A 23,049-nucleotide genomic window follows, 5' to 3' on the forward strand; every position below is an offset into this window, starting at 1 on the left:
AAGTTCTGCGCAGTAATTGCTCCCTGCAGGTACACTTGGCCGTCAATGTTTGCCCCCCTAGAACTCATTTCCGACCAAGGGTTGAAGGGCAATGCCCCCTGCCCCCCATGTGGTTGCGCCACTGGTCCTGACACCCGGTGGAGGTTCATAGTGGTTCGGACCCCACTTTAAACTGTAGGTCCAGTCTCGATTAGCCTTACTGTGCACAAAGTGGACTTAAACACAAAATCAATTAATCAATCAAGGAAGCAAGCAGGTGCAGGAGTGTGTTCATCCCGTGTTGGGTAAATGAATGAAATCTCACACAGCTTACAGTCATGAGCGTCCGGAAGGGGGGGGAAGGGGGGGCCGTGGCCCCCCCTGGAAAATGAAAGTCAACCAAAGAATATGTATTTCATACATATAATTTCAATTTAGCCACAATAATATGTGTTATTTATTGCATGAACACCATAAATTCAAATTTAAGCAATGTTTTTTAGGGAACAACACTATTTTTTGAGGAAAATTTGCCTTCGTTTGCCCCCCCTGGAAAAAATACCTTCCTTGCCCCTCCCTGGAAAAAATCCTGCGGACGTCCATGCTTACAGTTACAAACAATGTATTGTAATAACTCGTATCTTACACAAAAAAGTACAATTTGTAAGACGACGAAGTACCACCACTTGTGGCCAGGACACGCTCGTTCTATCACACACATAATCATATGACAAAACTGAACAATTGTGCTTTGAAACTGGTATTTTAATTTGTAAGTCACATGACCTAGGCCTGTTCGTGATTCATACGTTGGAAATCATTTTCGAAAAAGTTATTTCCCTTTTCTCGAGTGCCGATGTGACTGTTACCGTGTGACTGTAGGTGATCACCCGATCACAGCCAAAATTGCAATACTTCGCTCGATAAGGCAAAACGTATGCCGCGCAACATTTACCGATGTTACGGCTTGTGCGTGACGGTAGGTGCACACTCGGTCTCCCGCCACAACCTAGCCACTTTGCTCGGTGATTCAAAAAGTTCCGATACAAGATGAAAAATCGTTGGAAACATCCATTTACACGTGGTAAATTCAAATTCAAACTTACCTTTCGGGATTATTCCATGCATAACATGCATTATAATATTGAGAGGTGGGGATAAAATTCCGGAAAACGTATGCGCTATACAGGCATAGATATTTATTTTTTAACTCCATAAGAAGAAATATTGAATTTTCGCGGTATTTGCCATTTCTTAAGCACAAAAACCTGCAGGAAAGAAAAAAAGGAGCATTTTTAAAATTCAATTCAATTCAATTCAATTCAATTCAATTTTCCTTTATTAAAGGGCGAGGTTCAGCCTGCGGCTGTTCTACCACCTAACCCCGATGGATACATTTACATACTAAATACATTCTACCTATAAATACAATGCCAAATTCGCGTTATTTTGCTGTTTCGATGCATGGAAAATATGTTAGAACATGTCACTTTACATACGTAAAATCTTTCTTGCAACAATCAACATTTTTCATGGGTGTGATTTTTGAGAAAGGAAAGGAGGAGCAGTTGAACATTCTCGTCAACATTTATTTAATCGGAATTATACAAGAGAGAATTTTGTACATTTGTACTTACATTTCTATTTAACATGTTAGAGGGCTGTCCTCGATTTTGTTTTAGTTAAGGGGCATATAACTAAGTGACAAATATAAATATTTTCTAAATGAAAATTTGCTGCTCAAACAAGATGACAATTTCAGGAGAACCTCTGACGGCCCGGTATAAATTTGATGTCAGGTCCCAGTGTGGATAAATCCCGGGCCTTTAGAGAAAATGATTTACCTCGCAGGGATTATATTACTTTCCCTTTCTTGGAGGATCAGGATGAGGGAATTCGAAATCGAGGAACGGGTTGTGCATTGCACTGCCATCTGTAGGACTCACTTTGTAGTTTGTACTAACCTCGAAGAAATTGCTGATACTCTCAGTAGATGGCAGAGCCAGGCTTATGGAAAGTAGTGATGACATGTTTACTATGTACAGAATGCATTTTTTCCTCCTCTAGGCTCCGTATCTCTTGTGTATACGCATGGCTGCATAAAGTAGAAATTTAGAAAAGACCCTGGGAATTTCTTTTTTTCACACGCTAAAAAAATGTATTTGTAGAAAAATCATTATTTGAGCTGCTCTTTGCTACTGTCTCATTTTTACGGACATTACACTTACCAACCCACGTACATTTCAGGAATCTCAAATGTCACAATTGATAAGTAACTTGAAAATGTATGAATATAATATAAGAAAGTGGAATATAATTATTAGTATTATTTTCCATTTACGTAAAATAAAATATATTCAAGTGACACGCCCTGATAAAAGGCAACTTTGACGTTTAAAATTATGTAAACTCTTTGAATAGATGTGTAAAACTAACATTATATCTTCAATGAACATAGAAAGAAGGTTGTCATCTGAAAACATAAAATGATTCGTATATCATGTGTTGAGATCGTTGGATGGAGCTGTCATCAGTTCAGTATCAGAGGGGAAAAATTGTTTTTCTTGGATTATATTAAGTAATACCTTAGCGAAAGACATCGATAAACTTATAAGTTCCATATACGAGAAAAGTAATTTACAAAATCTGCCTTAAGAGCTTTTTTATTGGATTTAATTAACATCAGATAGATATATTTTCTATGCATATTAATTTGATTTCTAATTTGGTAGGTGAATGTCCTACCGTTATGATATATTGCTGGCAAGTTAAATAATCAGATAAAACTTGAACTGTCACTTGATAAGAATAACATTTTGTTTCTATTAACAAATGCACATGGAAAACACGTTCTGTTTAAAAATACATATAATTAGCTTCGGTTTTAGGTTCGCATTCGCGCACTAGAAGGCGCTGACCAAAGGTGGCTGAACGGCGGCCTCTGATTGGACGCTCGAGCTTCGCACCACCTTCGCCAGTCGTTCACGAAGACTTTTCGACAAAAAGCAAGTTCAGTCCGTTCGCGTTAGGTGAAGGCAACATGGCAGAGAGTAAGGGTGCGTTAATTGCTAAAACAGTGCAAAAGCATGCAGGAAGGGCGAAAGAAAAGGTGAGTACCTTATTTCTTTAGTCTAGCGTTGGATGTATGTGTCCTTCATTTGTTCCGTGTTAAGTTTCACGTTACACCCACGACGACACGAGCATAGTAGATGCTTGTTTACCTTTTGCGGCCGAAACTGGTGGAAAGTAAAGGGACGGGCGTCCCTTTAATTATTGCTACTTTAAAGTGAAAGCTTCTGCAGATGCTCATTGAGACACTAGATTTTAGCCCATTGTTCACTGCAAAGTGGATATACTAAATACCTTTGAGCAGTAGTGAAATATGATACAAGGTTTGTGCAATAAACAAAATCTGTTTCTCTTAATTTTTTTTTTTTCAATTCCGCTGTGGATAAGTTTTCTCCTAGATTTTGTTTTGATGATACAGATGAACTGATAGTCGTATTACAATTTTAATTGAATAGGATTGTCTCGCACTTCTCGTATAAAGTTATAAATAGTTTATTGAACATTGTAATTTAGTCTCGCCTTTACAGTTGATCCAGTTTTGTATATTTGGTAATTTTCCTAGTGATGCTAATGTTGTTGCGTATGTATGCCAGAGATCTTTCGTAAACTTCTCCAAAATGCTTTCAGAGTGAGTAGTGTAATGATTTTAAATTGAAATCCAAATCTTCACCTATTTGTTAATCCTGTCATCTAGCTATTCCATCAGTTAGATGGTGAATACTTGCACATGCAAATTCGCACACTTTTGCTTTTTAGCATTCTGCACGTTTAGTGGCTTAGTTTTAGCCTCAGTCATAACACGTCATACTTTCAATAACTGCTCATAAAGAAGTAAAAGCATATGCATATTTGAATTGTAACATTGTAAAACTTTTTATTATATACATATTTCTTCAAGTCTCCTTTTCCCTCCTTTTACTTGCAAGTAAGCATCATCCATAATATAATGTCTATATTCATGTTATGTGTTTCTTTCATCTTTTTGACTGTAGCCAATAATATATCGGGTTGTAGTAAGTTCACTATGGAAAACAGGTTGTTCAGCAAAAACATTCCAGCATTTTTAAGGAACCATTTCAGTTCACTTTGAATAATGAGATTTACATTTATATTGTATTCAAACTAAGTGAACATCTGTACACATTTGCAATTGTGTACTGCATGATGAAAACAGGGTAATTTTGTGGATACTTATATCATTTCTTTTAAAATTTTGTTATGCACCTGTCATCGGTGGGGTGCTTCTAATGTAATTTAATAAAGTTGCGTGTATCCTTGTCCACTGTGCTGTATACATGAGCACATTAAATCCAGATTATGACTTCGATTGTGAAGGCTAACACTAAAAGATCTTATAATGTGAAGAAGTATAGGTTCAGTTGGAAAAGGGAACTGGCTCTTGGTGAATTGTGCTTTTTCCATCAGTTTCCTCAAAGGGCCAGCTTTTTCATTTCCTAATGTAAAAAACACCCTCTTGCACAGTAGATGTCACTTTTGATGTGTGTGTGATATTGTTAGATGGAATGTAGGCATGAGTTTACAATACCGGACCACTCTCCAATTACTATAAAATTTCGCCTACTTACGGATTTCGGTGTCCTGATGTATCTGTAGTTCATATTTGGCGGTCAGTTGTTAAAATTGTACATTTACGTATAGAACTTGTAAAATAACCTTGCGATTTACCACGGTGATTGTCCATACACAGCAGTTCAGAACCATATTTCTTTCGCAATTCGTTAATGGTCTTCCTTACAATCTTGCTGACATCAAGGTTAGGTTAGGCCTGTTAGGTTAGGTTCCATTAGCATAAATACAGAGAAAAAATTAATATTTTAGCTAAGAGAACTATACCTTGCCTTGCCTGTTGATTTCTTCCATGTTGGAAAAATGGCGTTTTCCGTGGAGCTATTGTTCTTATGGTAGGGTTACGTTACGTTACGTTTTTCTCGATTTCCATACTTGACCGCCAATTATTACATGCAGATTCATGATTAGGAGTTCACAATTAGTGAGTAGGCGAAATTTCATAGAAATTGCAGCGTGGTCCGGTATTGTAGACTCTGAAATTGTATATTGACACCAAAATGCTTCTCGAAGCACACTTTTATAATGATATTGGTTATTCTTTTGTTATCTTTCATGTTTTGCAAGACATGGTTGATGTGCTTGCAACAAAGCTAAAGTACATATAGGCACATTGAAAGAGGGAGGGGAAATTTTTGTGAAGAATATGATTGTTCGTTACGTTTTCTACCCATAGTGGGACCTAAAATACTTTTTCACAAGCTTAACCCCTTAAATAATATTTGGCTGGGCCTATGTTTATTTACTTAATGCATTACATGCAAATGTATTTGTGAATTTTGTTGGCTATCAGCAGTGGCGGCAATTAGGGGGGGGGGGGTCAACCCCCCGCACTATGCTAAACCTTACCTACAAAGGGAAATATACTGTCTTTGCCCGAACCCACTTACTATCAGGATACCTTGTAGGTTCCATCTGTCTATTATAGCAGGGAAATCACCCATATTGAACTTCAGTTTCTAATGTTTTGTGGTATGGAAATTTATTTTTTATGTTCATAGATATTGTAAATACCAGTCTTTCATTTGTATCGATATAGAAATTGGCAGTACTATATTGTTGTGGATAGATTGGTCACCTAACGGAAATATTTTAGATACAGTTTCACTGAGGTAAGGTGAATATGTGGATTTTTACTATCATATTGCTCATTCAAGAACATTTATTCATTCAGAGGCATTCAACAACCACTATTTCATTGGATTTTAATTTGAATCCTATTTCCTTAATGTGATTGACATTTTCATTATGCTAGATCATTGGGAAATAACTGTAATCCACAAAGCAAATGAGCTACTTATGTGGTAGTCAATTACATAGAGGTGCTGTTTGGCAATCTTAGGATTCTGATTGTGAATTATTGAAACTTTAACTGAAATCTTGAAATTACAAGACTTGGTCCAAAGTCTTCTTCCAAGGTTTGTACAATGATTTCATTGTTACATTGGTTACTGCTACTTTTGCGGTGTAAGAAGTGACTCTTTCTCAAGACACCTAATTGTCAACCTCACTTCCACTTCCCTATACTTCATTTTGCAGACTAATGAGGCTCCAGCATCTGGAACCATAGTCAGTGTAATCCTCTCTGGGGCTTGTGTTGTTTGCCCCTTTGCAATTAGACAAAAGTGGCAGAAACGCGAAGAAAAATAAATCGTATCATTCATTTTATGTTTCATTTGACTGCAGGGAATGTCAGCTGAAAAAGTGGTTTGGAGAAGGGTTGTTGTCAGGCATGCAAGAAACCCAAGGACTGGCAGTTGAATCCTGTTCTTAGTTCTTCATCTCTGTTTATTGTGTAGGGGGAAAAATGAGACAGCACAATTTTTGGAGGCCAGTTTGCCATTTGTGTGGTGTTATATTGGCCGAGCTACAGTCTAGTATCCTGGACTTGGTCCCAAAATACACAGAATTTGACATTTGCCATGATGTTTAGTTTCGCAACATTGTAGTCCCAGTTGTATGGCAGAATGCTTGCTGATTTTTCAGTCATGCACTGTGTCATCCTAGTTGGTGTTCCGCATAATCATAATGATAAGGATAAAGGTGATTAGAGTGCCTCATGATAACAGCCGTTGTGGAGAATGCCTTTATGGCAGTCACCTGCTGTTGTCGCCTTCCTATTAAGTAATTAGTGGCCGTACAGCCAATTAGGCTTACCACTGCCCAGTGGCGACTGGTGGCTTTTTTGAATTGTAGGAAGAAGTTATGGTAAACTGAGGAAGGTTTGAAAAATGCGTTCAATTACAGTCTCACAAATCGTTCGTACTATCCATTGCATTTAGAATGTTACCTGCAGGCCCACACACAAGGTAGGGCAAGAATCCCCTGCCCCCTTGAACTATGCAATTTTTTAACGTGAACCTATAAAAAAAAAAAAAAAAAAAAAAAAAATACATGACAATATTTCAGATTTTGCAAGAATTTCGATTTTGTCCCCTTTCCCTGTCATGTGGATTGAGGATAATAAAAAGTGCTGCTTAAACTCTGAAATTATAATAAATTCTTCTAAATTGTGCTAGGATTTATTATTAATTACTTTTTCTGATAACTACTGTTTTAAGTTCAATTATGCATATATTTTTCGAGTTTTGAACTTGTGTTACTTATTATTCACTACACAAAATTGTGTAGAATGGCTCAACAAACGAGATGGGTTGAGCATAGAACTTGAAACATTTTGAGAAAATGGTTTGTTTACCGCCAGCCTTCTATAGAATTACTGCTCTAAAATCTCCTCAGGAACAAAATTGACAGGATAAAGAAAAGATAGAGGATGATGGATTGTCACATGGTTGTAAAAAAAGTGTGTCTCTGTGGGTACATACTCCCTTTTATTTGAAACAAGTCCGCTGGTGAAGTATAAATATAATTTGAACGTAATTTTATTTCAATTTCCTGAAAATCTATTCCTTTGAATTTGATTTCCCTCTCCCAGGGACTCGCGTTTGCAGATTATACTAGATTTGACCATTTTGCCAAAAGCAGGATGCTAGGGACCAATGAAGATCAAACTGTGTTACGTTTAGTACTATTTTGATGGGGTTGGCACCACTGATGTAGGAACCCCTCACCCTGCCCCTTTTCCACTCACCCATCTGTTTGTAGTGATACCAGCGAGGTTCCTCAGGCAGGGCAGCAAAGCTTGTGTGTTCATCGTCTTTTGGCTGTGGCTGGAAGGAGCGCCACCAGTCAACTCTTGACAGTAGCTAACCTAGTTATTTGTACGTACATTGAGCTGATAATTTAATAACGCGCATTATTATTAATCTCCTAAAAAGTAGAGAAGTGGAAGCAAGTATAAATGAACTGTAGGGATCGCCCCTGCTGCTCCCTCCCCCTGTTTGCAAGCGGCAACCTTAGGATCAATCCCCCCTTCTCGAAGCAGCTAACAGGGAATCAGGATTTTGTGAAAATAACCATTCTGTGCTGTGAATGGGGGTGGGTTGTTAGTATGGCCCTACTAGGAGAGGACATCAATAAAGTGATCGCAATAGAACACCTATGTGGTGACATTAACATCAACGTGTCTACACTGGGATTCAATCCCGGAGCTCTCATTACCAAGATTGTGAATCTACCAATCAATGTGCTTGTCCACCATAGCATCTAACAGTACAGTTCTCACCAAATGGATGACTCTTTGCTTTGAACTATAAGCAAGCAAGTGTGTATGTGCTTGCAAAATACAATGTGAAAACTGACTGTAAGGTGTCCCTAATGAAAATAGCACTTTCCAAGGCAATTGCATTTGCTTTTCCACTGTACTGCGATCAAGATAATCTCAGGCTCAATTCCTTGAGCATTCACACGATTTTAGGTTCTATATGAAACTTGGAACCAATCCCAATAACACTGGTTTGCTTTTATGTGAACGTTGCCAAAATATCTTTTCCCAGTGCATAGCTGTTGATGAGTAAGTCTGGTTTTCCTCTAAAATCCAATATCTTCCACAGATGCCTATTAGGGAGTATTTGCTCCATCGGTTTTTCCATTAAATTCAATATTTTGGTAAAAGTGGACCATTGTTAAAAATTATAGACCAAGTTCCCTGTGCAGTTGTATAGTATTTATCATGATTGCATATATTATAATGAAGGGACAGGAAATATGTTGTTCACATCCATTAGGAATTCTGTGTTCTGTAGATGTGTACAGAGCAAATAATAGCCATGTTTTTAAAATGCATGATTTTGGCTGAAGTTAAAAAATCGATAATAGAACACTGTTAGTCCTTAAATTGCAGTGTGTTTTGATTTATTACTTCATTGCAGTAATAATATTAGCGAATAGACATTGTTAATTTATAAAGTTCCATAGTTTTTGTTCAATTGTAAAGCAGGGAATGCTTGGATATGATCTTGAACACTTTTCTCTACTATTGATGATGTCAGTGATTGTTGACGTAGCAATGGATGTCTGGTGTCATTGTGAATTAAATAATTTATTGCAAGTTACTGGTTGTTTCTTGGATAGAAAAGTTGGAGGTCACAGCATGTCTTTGTTGATGTAATGAAAGTGGATAACGTCAGACATGCTTTTCTGATAATTTTCATATGTCCAATCTGCAGTGAATGAAAGTGTGTTTTTTTGTTTGTGTTGTGATTTTCACATTTGAAAAGTAACTTATATTATACTGAGGCAGTGAGGTAATGCATATTTTATGGCACATAATAATGCTACGTTACGATTTGGCCCAAACAAGTCATGAATGAATGCTGGCTCGACCCGAACTTCAACCTGTATATCTGGCATGCCATTCCAGCCATGGTGCTACAAACTGAGCTACCGAGCTAGACCTGGTGTAGCTTGATTTTTCATCTGCTTTACCTGTGAGGAATTTTCTTCTAATTTTTCACTTAAATTCATATGTAATATGTTTTGTGTGGCCAAATCATACCATGTGGTACATAGCTTTTGGTCACAGTTATCGCGTACCATAATGAACACAGGCATCTACTGACATAGACTTGGAAAAAGCCTTTATTGTCAAGTTAGGTGTAGTTCTCTTTGCGTAAATACTCTGCACTTTTCCAGTGCTTAACCAAAGAGGCATGATTTATGCTAAGAGTTCTAAACCTCACAAGAAAATTTATTGTGATGTCAATAGACGACTGTGTCAATAAGGTGTCTGATAAGTGAGACTCGTATAGCTTTATGTCAGGAAAAACTAAGCATCATTGATGTGCTCAGGGTTTCAAAGGTAATAATTTGCAATAGCACTAACAGACAATTCCATACAGGTAAATCAGCAGAAGCTAAATATTGAGGAATTGCAGGGCTGTCCCAATGACACAGTATGCCGATGATTTGGGTTAGAGTCATGGTCTAGCCTGCATTTTTCACCAAACTTTCTATGTGGGAAAACATGTTCATTATAATAATCTTTAGTTATGACAAAATTTACACTTAGCACTGCTTTGAATCCTGTTTCAACATTAGTTACAGCAACACCAGAGATTTGCATACGTTTATTCTTGTAGGTGCCCAAGAAATATTGGGCAATAATATATACTACTATTTAATGGTATCCTGTGTGGCCGTGGTGGCTCAGTTGGTAATGCACCTGACTACCATGCTATAGGTCCCAGGTTTGATCCCCGGCCAGTTCAAATCCGGGAACATTTCTAATGTTGCAAGCAGCCCCGGCACCCACCTAGTATCGAATGATATGGGTACCTGGGGAAAACCCTGGTGGGGGGGGGTAAAGGTGGTCAGGGGCATGATGCTGATCAAATCACCCTCACTCACGACCTGATCAAGAAAGTGTGGGGCGTTACCCCCACACCCCCTTTACGCCTTCATGGCGTGGTGCTAAGCACAGGGAAGCACTTTACCTTTTTTTGCCTTTGTGGCCCAAATTGTTTTATTGAAATGTAGTAGCTAGTCCTTGAAATGGAAGGAGTTAGTTGAGGGAATATGTGGGGCTTGAAAGTGGTTTAACAGTTTAGGCCATGCGACAAGTGGAGTGTGTGTTTTATATACATTTTCCTAGTTGGTGGGATGGTGCCTTACTTTGATCACTGCTGGTAGTCCAAAACTAAAAGCCAATAGGCTAGGTCATCTATATTGAATTCTCTGGCTTGAAATAAAATATTCATTCATTGTACACATGGTCAAAAATATGTTCCTGTAGTGATCATATTATAAAGTTTCTTTTGAGTTTTACATTTGTCTCCACGATTCTTTTGTGACAGAAGTTTAGCAAATGGTTGTGTATTGCATGTAGTATTTTTATACTACATTTTCAGTACCCTTAATGATAGAAACATCATTATTATTTGGCAGGATAAAATTAAGAGTTTCACTGTTCATGTTTGGCAGATAAGTTGGGCATTCAACAATATGTATTTGCTAGAATATTGTTTTATCTGGCTATATTTGGCAACTAATAAATAAATATATGCAATAGACATGAATGTATGTTATGACATTTAACAAATTAAAAGCACTTGCTTCCTACCGCAAAGGAGTTAAGCATTTGCTTCTTTGAAATGCACTCACACGGAGTGTTCATATGAGGCCTTTTCAGATATGTAGGGTGGACTTAAGAAAACTCAAAAAAATAAGTCGTAACAGTATATCGGAAAGTTTTCCAAAGTTTTATCATAAAATATTTTCTTGGTGCACATTTCCTTCCTGCAGATTTCATGAAAATCGAGCACGTATTGACTTCGTCCTTAGTATCTGCAGCACATAATTTGTTCTAAATGGATAGAATGAATGGTTATTTCCAATTATCTCGTAACTTTTTCCTCTATCCAAAAACACTGTTAATTCATTGAGGAAGTAATGATTTTACGGCATTGTAAAAACAGATATCCATTATTGGAGCATTCCATGAAAGGTGGTCCTACTCGTGTAAGTAATAAAATGAATTAATCAGACAATTATTATTGCGTTGAGGTCTAAATGTTTGTGAGTTTATATAATTTGCATATTTCATGAACAAAAATTATTAGCATCTGTACACACACAAATGAAGATAAACTTTGATACAGTTTTAAAGCATCACACACACATAACACATTTTTGTTAATGCTTTTCATGCATTCAGGCTATGGCATCATACTATTTTTTTCCCCCATTTGTTAGAAGGCACCACAAAGTACTTTCTAATTCTGTGAAATCAGTTTATTATGAATATTTACCAATTTAAGCCAAGCACACATCTAGAACCTTATAATTTCTGTAAAATGTCACATGTGTAACTCTGGAATGACCCTATTCATTTATTACCATAATTCCCAATGTTGTTAATGTCTGTGTTTATAGATTTGGTTAAATTCTTGGACCTCTTTGATGACATAGTGGTAACATTGTTGCATTGTAATCAAGTGGTCCCGGGCTAATATGGTGGAGGCACATAATGGTTCAGATTACACTTTAAGCCGTACATCCAGTACTAATTAGCCTCCTTCTACCTAAAGTGTAATTTCATAAGTACAGAAGACATGGATGTATAATATTGCATAGGTTCTTGCCCCAGGTGGATCTTTCAATATTCCAAATTTTGAAAAGAATAAAATTTAAAGTTGATGACCTTGGGGATAAGAGGGGATATGGAGATTTTTTTAGAATTCGTAGATATCAAGAAAATGTAGTTTCTCTGAATGTTAGTGACTATGGTTCTACATTAGCATGCAATGTTAATTGGATATTACCCATTGTCTGGTGCTTTAAACTATACTTATAGGTTCCCCCACAACGCCAAGGGTGGCCCTGAGTGGGTAATGAACCACCTAAAATTTTTCTGGTCCACACTAACAATATGTGATAGATCTTTGGACAGTGATGGTGCCAGACATTCTGGTACAGGTGATCCACTACACTTTGCCTGGTGCCATAGAAACCTGCGTTTCAGTTATCTTTAATTTTCATGCACGAACTTATTAGTGAGTCAACCGAGGAAGTATCTTGAGGAACTATTAGCTGTGTGTTAACTAACGTTTTCATGTCAAGGCCTTCCGGCTATGAGTACCCAAGTTGTTTTCAACGCATGAACTGAGTTAGTCTTTCCGTGCCATAGGCGCAGTTGTCATTGAAACCGCGCTAAGTGGGTGGTGATTGTGTGCAGCAAGAGTGAACGTACATTATGCCTAATTCATGCGAACCAATTTCCATGTAGGTATTGGCCTTGAAGCGCCGTCCTGTCAGGGAAGAGACCCGGCCTGAGTTGTCCCCCGCCTTAATTCGGCTTTTGAGTGTTCCTGCGAGGGCGAGGTGATATTTTCAGAACACCTACCACACCGGAAATGTAACTGGTGCCTCGCCATGCATTTTTCACATTTTATGGACTTCTCGACGAAACTCACCTGTTTCTGATTTGTCAAGTTACGTCACATTCTCGTTCACTATTTCGACTATTAATTACTAAATCAGTTTCGACAGGGGGCGTTCGTGATGTGGTTTTGTGGGCTCGTCGGTCTGCCAAATCATAAGTTCTCGGTTAATACGCTGCTATCTTTGTGGTAACCGGAATTTCAATACCTTATGTACGAATGAGAGAGGAAAGAAGAGTTTATAGGATTCTTGATGGGAAACCTGATGGTAAGAGACCAGTAGGAAGGCAAAGACGAAGAGGTGGGATGACGTTGAGATGGACCTAAAGGAAACCGGTAAGGATGGAAAAGATTGGATTGATCTTGCCCAGGATAGGGACAAATGGGAGGCTTGTGTTGCTGCAGCCATAAACCTTCGGGTTTATACGAGCTAGAGTTAGTTAGTTAAAAATTGGTTGGTTCAAGCTGATTATAAGAACGCACACGAGCCTCGAATCTGACCTCCGTGGTGGAGTGGTTATCACAGCGACAGGGATCCAGAGTTCGAATTCCAGCCTGGACATGGGTGCTCATACTTATATTCGCGATCAACCAAAAGTGTCAGAAAAGTGAAGTAAAATAAACCAAATCATCAATAATCCTTACTGCTAGTGTCGTAGAGGCTTGAGCATTTTACATTATACTCAGTAAATCACTGTTCTACTTCACAGCAAATTATGAAATAACAGTAATGTATATAGTTCAAAATCACAACACTGTTCTCTGATGAGTATACTTATTATTTGCCCTGAATAAATGCATTAATTATGTACCAATTACGATGATTCGAACTATATGCAAAACGTTCTTGTTATCTCCTTTCACTTGTTTTCTTACAACTGGTTGCTACGCAACAAAACAGTATGCTATAACATTTCTTTCTTTTTCTTTTACACAAGAAGTGATTATACATTTTACAATTCGAAAACCGTTACATTACCAAGGCGAGAAGATTATCGGATCACACTGATAAAGTGACATGATGTCTAATATTGAGTCAAGGTAAAGCGCAGTTCCACCACCTTCTGCAAGAACTTGACTATTTCGTCGTTAGTCGCAGGTAAGTTATCGCATGACGATCGTAAAATCGCAACCAGCCGTCAAGGAAGCGTGGTGTGCACCCACATCTCTAAGCGCCGATAAACCTGCATTGTGGGTAGCAGGAAAACCGGTATCATCTGTCCGGGTGGGTACGTGAGAGATGACGTCAAGAGTATGCGTAAGCTTTACAAAACACAGTGGCGAATGTTCAGGTGAACAGTGGCACTTCACCACATGTTAATGTAGAAACTGTTTTTATTTAATGTAGAAACTGTTTTTATTAAATTATCCTTATCACGTATAATAGTATTAAAAGAGAAGTATTCGTGCATTGTAGTCGACAACAGCTTCTGCCGCACATACCCACCCGGAAGTGCAGAGCTCTAGCTGAGGAAGCGATATCCATGCACACAAATGTAAGCCCCGCGACAGGTTAACTTTGCAGCAGATGTTATGTATTAATCCACGCTAGAACAGCGCTCAGCATCTCCTGTGCCAGTCTTGCCTTAACCGCCGAGCTGTTCACATCACAGACAGTGAGAAAATCGGCAGTATTGCAGCGGAACTATATTCTGCGCGTACTTTTGGGTCTCTATATGTGAAAAGTTGCTGCAAACTTAACCTGTCGCGGGGCTTAGCTTTGTTGGTCGCCATGACAACCGTAACGTCACTTTTGGACTGCGAGCTTTGGCATTACGCGAACTGCAGAACTACAGGCAGACAAAGCAGAGTTCAACTGAGTGCTCATTGTTGTGATTTGCTTTATTTGACTTCGCTTTTGTGCCACTTTTGGCTAATTTGCGAAGATGGGGATGAGTGATGAAATTGATGAATGGACACTCAGAAACATCCATGCCCAGACCGGGATTCGAATCCGAGACCCCTAGCGTCGTAGCGCGATGTGCTAACCACTCCGCCACTGGGGCCGGCTTATTGTTATCCGTGCCGTGCAGTTTTAAGAGAAATACGAATCCTGTTTATGGTTGTGTGTGTGTTTTGTTACAAAACTCATTTTCTCATTGCGAAAACTACGATAAGAAGCATTTTTGAATATTTTCCTACTAGCTCTTGCGCTGTCTGTGAGGAAATTTTTAGACAATTCTTACTTTTTTAATGTGTTGTATTTGTCTTGTGCAGGTCCCTTTACAACCTTTCAACTTTTATCTTTTCGCAAGGGACTTTTTACACACCCCGTGTTTTTTCAACGTTTTCAGCAAGAATTTTAGATAAGGGGATATTTCCCCGTTTAATTAAAGGGTGCAAAATGGTCTAGACACCCAACAATTTTAATTCAACCGCCACTGATAGTGAAAGTAAAGTGCTCCCCTGTGCCCATGAAGACGTATAGGGGGTGTGAAGTTAGGACCCCACACTTTTTTGTTCACGGCCGAATGTGTGATAAGCACTACGCGCACCTGGCCGCCTTTACCCCCCAGAGTTTCCTCCAGGTAACTTTAAACGACGCTGAGTAGCAGCTTGAACAGGCTGAAAAAGAATCCCGGTTCTCTCCCGCCGGGGATCGAACCAGAGTCTCTCGCATAGTAGACGCACTAACGACTGAGCCACCGAAAGTTCGTGGCTTCATTGTTAGTGTTTGAACCAATGACAAACGACATTCCATTTCTGCGAGTAATCATGAGTTGTGAGTGATTGACAATTCATTTGCACTCGTTGCAACTTCATGCTTGTTATACAAGCTCAACGTGAAGCCTTCAGACAAACCTGAGTTTTCTGAAGCAGTCCCTCATTGTAATCGGTTGACGCATCCGTTATTTAGAATTCCTTGTGATTGGACATGGCGTGAAGTGTGTTCGCTTGATTAAGTGGCATTCTTTGGTTTTCAGTACACCTTAGCGCCGGTCGCAAGTGTAAGTACTGGATATTTCCATTTTGCTATTTTGTCGACCTTGATGCATTGTGGAATAGCGCAACTCCGTGGCGGGTTGCAACGGACCCAGGTGTTCCAGGTTCGAATACTGGACAAGGTATCGTTGTTTTGTTTCTTAATTAATTGACCACCATTGAAAGGCTACTTAATGTACGAAAAATCAACCTCGAACTGCCTGAGACCCAATGATTTTTTCTTTAGGGCAGTGGTTCTCGACCTTGGTGAACCCGCGGCCCGGTAAAATGTTTTTTTTTTTTTTAAAAAAAAAAAGTCGATGCCCCAATCCCAACAATGTTACTCGTAAATAGCTTTATGATTTTTAAATTTTTTGCGTTGATTAACATGTACCCTTGAAATTTAATATTAATAAATAAATTATATCATAGAGAGTATTAGTTCCCTTTGTTGATAAATTTAAAATTTGGTTTAATTACAGCGTCTGGATCTAATAAAATCTTTTAGTTCCAAAGTTTCGTTTAGTAACATTTTTTGTTATCGCAGTTGAACTCAAAAACCAGGTGATTGCCAGCTTGGGCTGCAAGTCGCAAAGTCCAGGAGAACCTCCTGCGGCACGGTATAATTGAATATTTTAGTCCTAACAGATACACTCCTGAAACACGCCCCAACTCGTTTCTTCTCCATTTTCTTGTCCTTCATTGCTCTTGAATATTTTGCGCCCTGACAGTTTTCCATTTTGTCGGTACTCCAAAAAAAAAAGTCTCTCTCTCTCTCTCTCTCTCTCTCTCTCTCTCTCTCTCTCTCTCTCTCTCTTTCTCTACCCTTCTTAAACCCAAAGGTTCATGGCTGCAGCAACACAGGCCTTCCATCTGTTCCTATCTTGAGCAAGATCTATATACTCTTTTCCATCTCGATCGATTTCTTTTAGGTCCATCTCAACGTTATCCCTTCATCTTCGTCTTGGCCTTCCTACAGGTCTCTTACCGTCAGGTTTCCCAACAAGAATCCTGTAAACTCTTCTTTCCTCTCTCATTGGTCCCTCTTGGCCTGTTTACCTAAGTCTTAGTCTTCATGATTTAATTACTCCAAAAAATACTCGGGAATAAACGTTCTGTACTTAAATATTTATGCCATTGTGAGTAATGATTGAGAGAATTTGGACGTACTTATCCTTTAAAGGTAGTCGTAGACGGGGTGCTTGAACTGAGGAGGAGTGGCTCATCCGTTGCTCCATTTGGTAACTTGCAGTCGGCGGATACAAGCAGTACTATTCATGAGACAGGTGGAATGTGGCATTAGTACAAGGCAAGTGAGTTTTATCACAGACTTGTAAAAGTAGGCGTATGGCTTACTTGGCTTTAGAGCAAGCTAAAGTTGCTTATTTCTGTAGACCAATACGGTGCTGATACTGGTGTTACTAAGTCGTTAACTAGGGCCGGAATTTAGTGTATAATGTAAAACTATAAACCCTTTATATTAAAATATATAATGTGTTCGGGAAAAGTGAAAAAAAGGTCACAAACTTTGATTTTAATTTGCTTTCATTCATACTGAATCAATCGATGAAAATATTAGAGATATAATTTTATATTTGGGATGTGTAAAGATTCGAAACAGTGATTATCCAACTGTATATCGTCTTTTTTCAGTGATTTAAAAATGACAATTCCTCTACTTTCTGCATTTCCTAATCAGCTGTAGCATACTCGAGCTATCGCCAACCTCCGTGGCGGAGTGGTTAGCACGGTGCGCTAGGATACCATGGGTCCCGTGTTAGAATCCCGGCCTGGTCATGGTTGTTCTTTGCGAATGTCTCATCATATCATCACTCATACGCATCTACGATTAGCCAAAAGTGACAGAAAAGCGAGGTAAAATAAACTAAATCAATCAATGGAACAACATATCTACAGAGAGCGCGTCATTTCCTTATATCACCACGTGACTCTGATTGTTACCTTCAAACTGATCATCCTCAAGCTGGCATCTACATAGGAGAATGTCCTTTCACTTTCCTTTGGCTACGTGCTCTCTATCACCTTTCGGCGTGCCCATTTTGGTAGCTCTTGCTCCCAAAGAAATATGCATGTATGTTCCGGTTTTGTAATGTAATTCAGTTCTGGTAGACTTATTTGGTATGTGTGGCCGCGATACGTACATGGGGGATATATTGGAAATGTGTTGGCGCCATATTCACATCTGGTTACCGAATCGGCGTAGGTTAGGTTTTACTCTTCCCGGAAGATAGTAAATGCATGAGGATGTATTATCAATGCTGAATTTGAATTGTGGTATGGGTTTGTATTCTTTCGACTTTGACGTGGTGACGTTAGTCTGGGTACAATTGGTCACGATAGAAACAGGTTGGGGGGGGGGGGCATATTGATTATGAATCATTCCTGATTAAAGATAGATCGAAAAAACATTCACCACTGCATTTCTCGTGGAATTTTAGCTTGATTTGATATATCACATCGCCCCCTACTCATTTTAAAATTCTGAGTTGAATTCAATATGGCGGCCACCAACATGGCGAACGTCCGCTTGGAACACACCAATATTGTTCCCTCTAGCTAGGGTCTATTATGATCATTTGCATTTGTACACAGCCTGACTCCTTTACATTTTGAAGGGTGTGTTAAGGGACTTTTGTGCATTTTGTCCACGCTGGTAGCACAGCCCCATTTGTAGGGGAGAAATGGGAGGAACTGAAATCAGATTGGTCAGTTTAAAAATGTAATCAATTAAATCTCGGTTTTACCAGTGTCTGATCAGTATCCATGGAGCATCTCCCAGTTACGTAATAAACTAATAAATACAGCTCGAACTTCTAAGATTAATAATGCTGGTTGTGAGAACAGATCTTGGATGAATTTTTCGTTAAGATAATTGACCCCTTCCCCCAATCATGGATCCCTGTTGCTGGTATTCGCTTGGAGATGTATCTACCGATTGAAATTCCTTTGATTGTTGGATGAATGCCACCATTGCTTCGCTTCGCTGGAAGACATCACGAATCTGTTTATAATGAGTACTTTTTCGTGGCATGCCATGGCAAGTTGAGGCAGATTCCCATGAGTTTTAAGAGGTTGTTCAAGAAGAAAGTGTTACTTTCCAAAGTCATACCAACTGAATTGAATTATAACTGCTGCTTGTGTTAGTTTTTCTGAACCTTGTATGGGTACGCCAGTCTAGTGGATTGCGTAGGACGTTGCGACCCACGTGTTCTCAGTTTGAATCCCTCTTAAGGTGTATGTACTAATTTCTGTATTCTCATTTTTTCAGCAACCTTGCTCATCATGAAAATAATGTGAAAAGGGTGGAACACACTAAAAGAGATATGCTACTGACTTGCCACCAAAAGTGATGTAACAACCACTAATCAATCAGGAAGACTTCAAGTTTCCACCAGTTATGCGACACACATCCCATAGAAATTTTAGTTCTTACCACACTTTTCCCAAGAACTCCTCGTCCACCAAAGCAAGGGCGTTTCTTATTCTCCCCTTTAGCTGTTGCACATTCTGTGGTATAGGTGGCACATAGACTTCGTCTTTCACAGAGCCCCAAATGCAGAAGTCTAGGGGTGTAAGGTCTGGGGAACTTCAAGACACAGCATGCTTTTTCTGCACCTGTGAAAGTCGCCATTTTCTTAACACTACGACAGCGCCACAATATTTTTTTTTAATAATAAAGCTGATAAGTTGTTTACTCTATAGGGTGAGTCAAAAGTCAAATTACGTAGGGATTTATAGTATATCTTCAATGTGTTGACGCGACTTTTCCATTTCTCCAGAACCTTGAATCTTAACTAAGTAGACGAGCGCCTTTAAATGACCCCAAAGGAAAAAAATGCATTGGGGTCAGGTCTGGAGACCGCGATGCCCACTCAGGAACTTCACGTCCACCCTTTCGTCTTTTCTCAGCATCTTCTTCACTCAGGCAGAAACTTCCTATGTAACCTGATATTTAACTCAACTTTTCTAACGGTGGAAGCGGCCCCGGCGCCCACCCAGCGTCGAATAACATGGGTACCTGGGGGAAACCCTGGGGGGTAAAGGCGGTCAGGGGCGTGATGCTGATCACATCACCCCCACTCACGACCGGATCAAGAAAGTGTGAGTCGTTACCCCCACACCCCCTATACGCCTTCATGGCGTGGTGCTTTGCACAGGGGAACACTTTACTTTTTTACTTTTGTATTTCGATGCACGCTGTATAGTTAATTCCTCCCACCCTTCCCCCTCGTTGATGATTTGCAAAGTTAATCCACGAACTGTACGCCAAAAACATGCAAATCTTACGTCCCGTAGGTCCTTTCGTTCCGTTGCTTACTTCCTTGATTCAGGATGCTCGTAATTCTAAAGGGGGAAACAGGTGATCGCTGTGTTTCCAGTTGAGTTTGGCGAATCCCACAGCCTGGCCGGGAGCACATCTCGTCTCCAGTGAAAGGAAGCCCTTGTCTCTGAGGAACGGAATTACCCCGCTTGTTATTTTTGTCACCGCTTCTCTTTCCTTTTGCTCCTTTTCGTACGCGAATGTCGTGGCTCGGCTCCCACGGTGCCTGAGGCCGAAGCAGTTCCACGGTGACACACGAATATTCAATCGTGTATTCTTCAAAACCTCCTGTGTTCACATTGTTAATGCTTCACAGCAACGCCAACGGTTAAAGATAGTTCGGACAAGTATTGAGTAATTTTAATATCTCCATGATTTGTAATTGTAAGACCAATAAAATATTTGTTTTACTTACAAAGGAACGTCTACACTTACCTCACCTACTGCCGCAATTCGACCAACTTGATTCTATTACTTCTAAGTAAAATTTTCTATTGCACTGTGTCCCGGAAATCTCTGGAGTGCAGTGGTGCAGGAAGAGGATTACGTTCGAGCGCCAAATTGTTCGCACGGACGACGCTAGATAGCGTACGGAATTTATAGCTGTTTCGCTCGAGCGAATAACGCTTGAACAGGCAAACGAACGGTATATAATCGAAGCCCAGTAGTACTCATATAACCCTAACTTGACTGTTGTAGAGAACATAGTCATCATCTCCACGTTAAAATGTAGTTTAGTCTATCTTACCAATACACAGTGATATATGAAACTGAAATAGATGATTGTGGGCTGAAACTGCCAAGGCGGATATTTTACATTTATGTGTCTACGATTATTGTAACATTAAAATGATGTTCCATTGTATACGCTCGAAAGTGGTCCGATGTAGTACTCCACTCTGAAGCAAGCGGTCAAGAACAGAACCTCTGCGCAAGAAGTGACTCGAGAGGGGAAGTAAGTACATGGCACCGGCTACCCGCCGCTTACAGCAGCGAACACTGCTTAGGTCAGTCCACTCGCTTTCTTCTCTTCTCTACAAAGACAGAGTATATATAGTCTTCTCAGTGAAAGTAGAAACTTTTCTAATTAATTTTATCCACCCATTAGTGGCAATTGCGAGCGTGTGGTCCTTGTTGCATATGCATTCAGGATAAAAAGAAATTTTCCAAGGGCAGGCAGCTTCGAAACGAGCTTCATGGAGCAAAATATAATAACCGAATGTAGGAGGGTGTTTGACGACGTTAATTCGCTGAGAAATGCTGGAGAGATTTTCGCACAGCAAGAAGTGTCGTACGCGTACCACAAATAGTATTTTGGTAGGGGTATTCAGAAACTTGGCATTGGAAAAGATGCTCTGTTGAAAAATGGCAGATTTTTGGATTCCTACATGTAAAAATTACGAGAACAAGAAGCAAAAAGATAATTAAGATTTTTATTTTACACACCCTCGTATATGTTAGTATTAATTTTTCTGTCTTGTACACCCAACGGCAAAAGAAATAGTATTCGAATTGCCCATTACCATTTTCATTGTCCTTTTTTCCACAATATGGTGAATTGAAATTACTTGAAATAAAGATATCAATAAAAACACAGAGGCTAATGTCAACAGAATTCCATAATTTAAAAAACATAGGATTTTCAATAAAAGAGAAGTGAATTCAATAGCTAATTGGTATTGGTCCACCACACCTTGTGTCTTAAAAGTAGATTTAAGGGACTTTTTAAATTCTTTTGTTATCAGGGAACTATCATTCATTATCCATATATGGCGCCTGAAAATTTTCACCTGGCGCCTGAATTTCTAAATTCAGTGCTAAGAAAATATATATTTTTAATATTTCGAGTTCTCTTCTGGTAATTTTAATTACCTTTTGAAAAAAAGAAGCATGTTTATTTATTTATTTATTGAGAAAATGTCAGATACAGCACTAGTGGCCATTTTACGCTGAAATGGTCAACAATGAAAACAAAGAAAATTATAGTTTTTTTAATGTTTTGTGTTTTCTGTATCACGTGTATTATTAAATCAGAATTACAAACATGCCATTATATTTTTTTTCACTGTTGCTAACTGTTGCATAGTTATTCATGCTGTTACCAGTTGAGCCTTCTTTAGGAAGGCCGCTCGAACGCAAGAATTAATGATTTTTTACCAATCTTGTATTAATTAATAAATTATGTACAAAAAAAAAACAGAAGGGCAGGCTCGTGAGAAAAGGGGCTGGCGCCTGAATTAGTTTGTTGTACCCCTGTAAAAACAATGATGGGTAATTTGCCTACCGTTATCTTTGCAGTTGACTGTGCTTTATATTCATGTTTCATACGTTTCCTTTTGCCTATTTATTTATTTTTAAAAAATCACAGCCGTTCACAATTTCTGTGGAGAATTCCTTCTTGCAGGAAGGAAGAGCTTGGGACGAGGCTAAAAGCTGTGCCCGTCTTTCGAAGGCTGGTTACATTAACAACAACCGGTTGCGTCATGTTTCTTTACCTGTTTCCTCAATGGGGTCATGGATAAACAAGTGCAGGCGCTATTCATGAGTGTTTCGTGAGCGTTCAGTCTTCCTAGGAAGATCTTGTTGCTCTGTTCCACAGAGCGAGATGTTTTCAATATGAGATGAATACATTGCGGGTGCTATGACTTGCACCGAAAGCACATATAGTCCAGGGTGTCTGTCAGTCATAGAAGTCAAGAAAAAGTAAAGAAATCAAAAAGTAGGTGAAGAAGTCAAGAAAAAGTTCAAAAATTATATTTGTCGTTGAGAATTTTTGCTATCACAATGACGATTGATTGGCTTAGTTTGTTTTCCTTCACTTTCTTGCCCTTTGGGTAATCGCGAAGATGAGGATGAATGGTGGTAAGATAT

The 23,049-nt window shown here is 39.1% G+C and overlaps 1 protein-coding gene across 2 annotated transcripts in view; it reads left to right on the top strand.

The window, feature by feature from the left end:
* Positions 1–2,939: 2,939 nt before the first annotated feature.
* The window catches only part of Amph (amphiphysin), a 113,155-nt gene continuing 93,045 nt past the window's right edge, over positions 2,940–23,049 (top strand). For both annotated transcript variants that reach the window (XM_083128690.1, XM_083128696.1), the window contains exon 1: positions 2,940–3,088. In XM_083128690.1, coding sequence (XP_082984816.1) covers positions 3,020–3,088 — 69 coding nt within the window. In that variant the 5' untranslated portion in view covers positions 2,940–3,019. The remainder of the gene's footprint in view (positions 3,089–23,049) is intronic.

This window comes from Lepisma saccharinum, chromosome 1 (assembly GCF_977018435.1).
Source record: "Lepisma saccharinum chromosome 1, izLepSacc3.1, whole genome shotgun sequence".
NCBI classification, from domain to species: Eukaryota; Metazoa; Arthropoda; class Insecta; order Zygentoma; family Lepismatidae; genus Lepisma; species Lepisma saccharinum.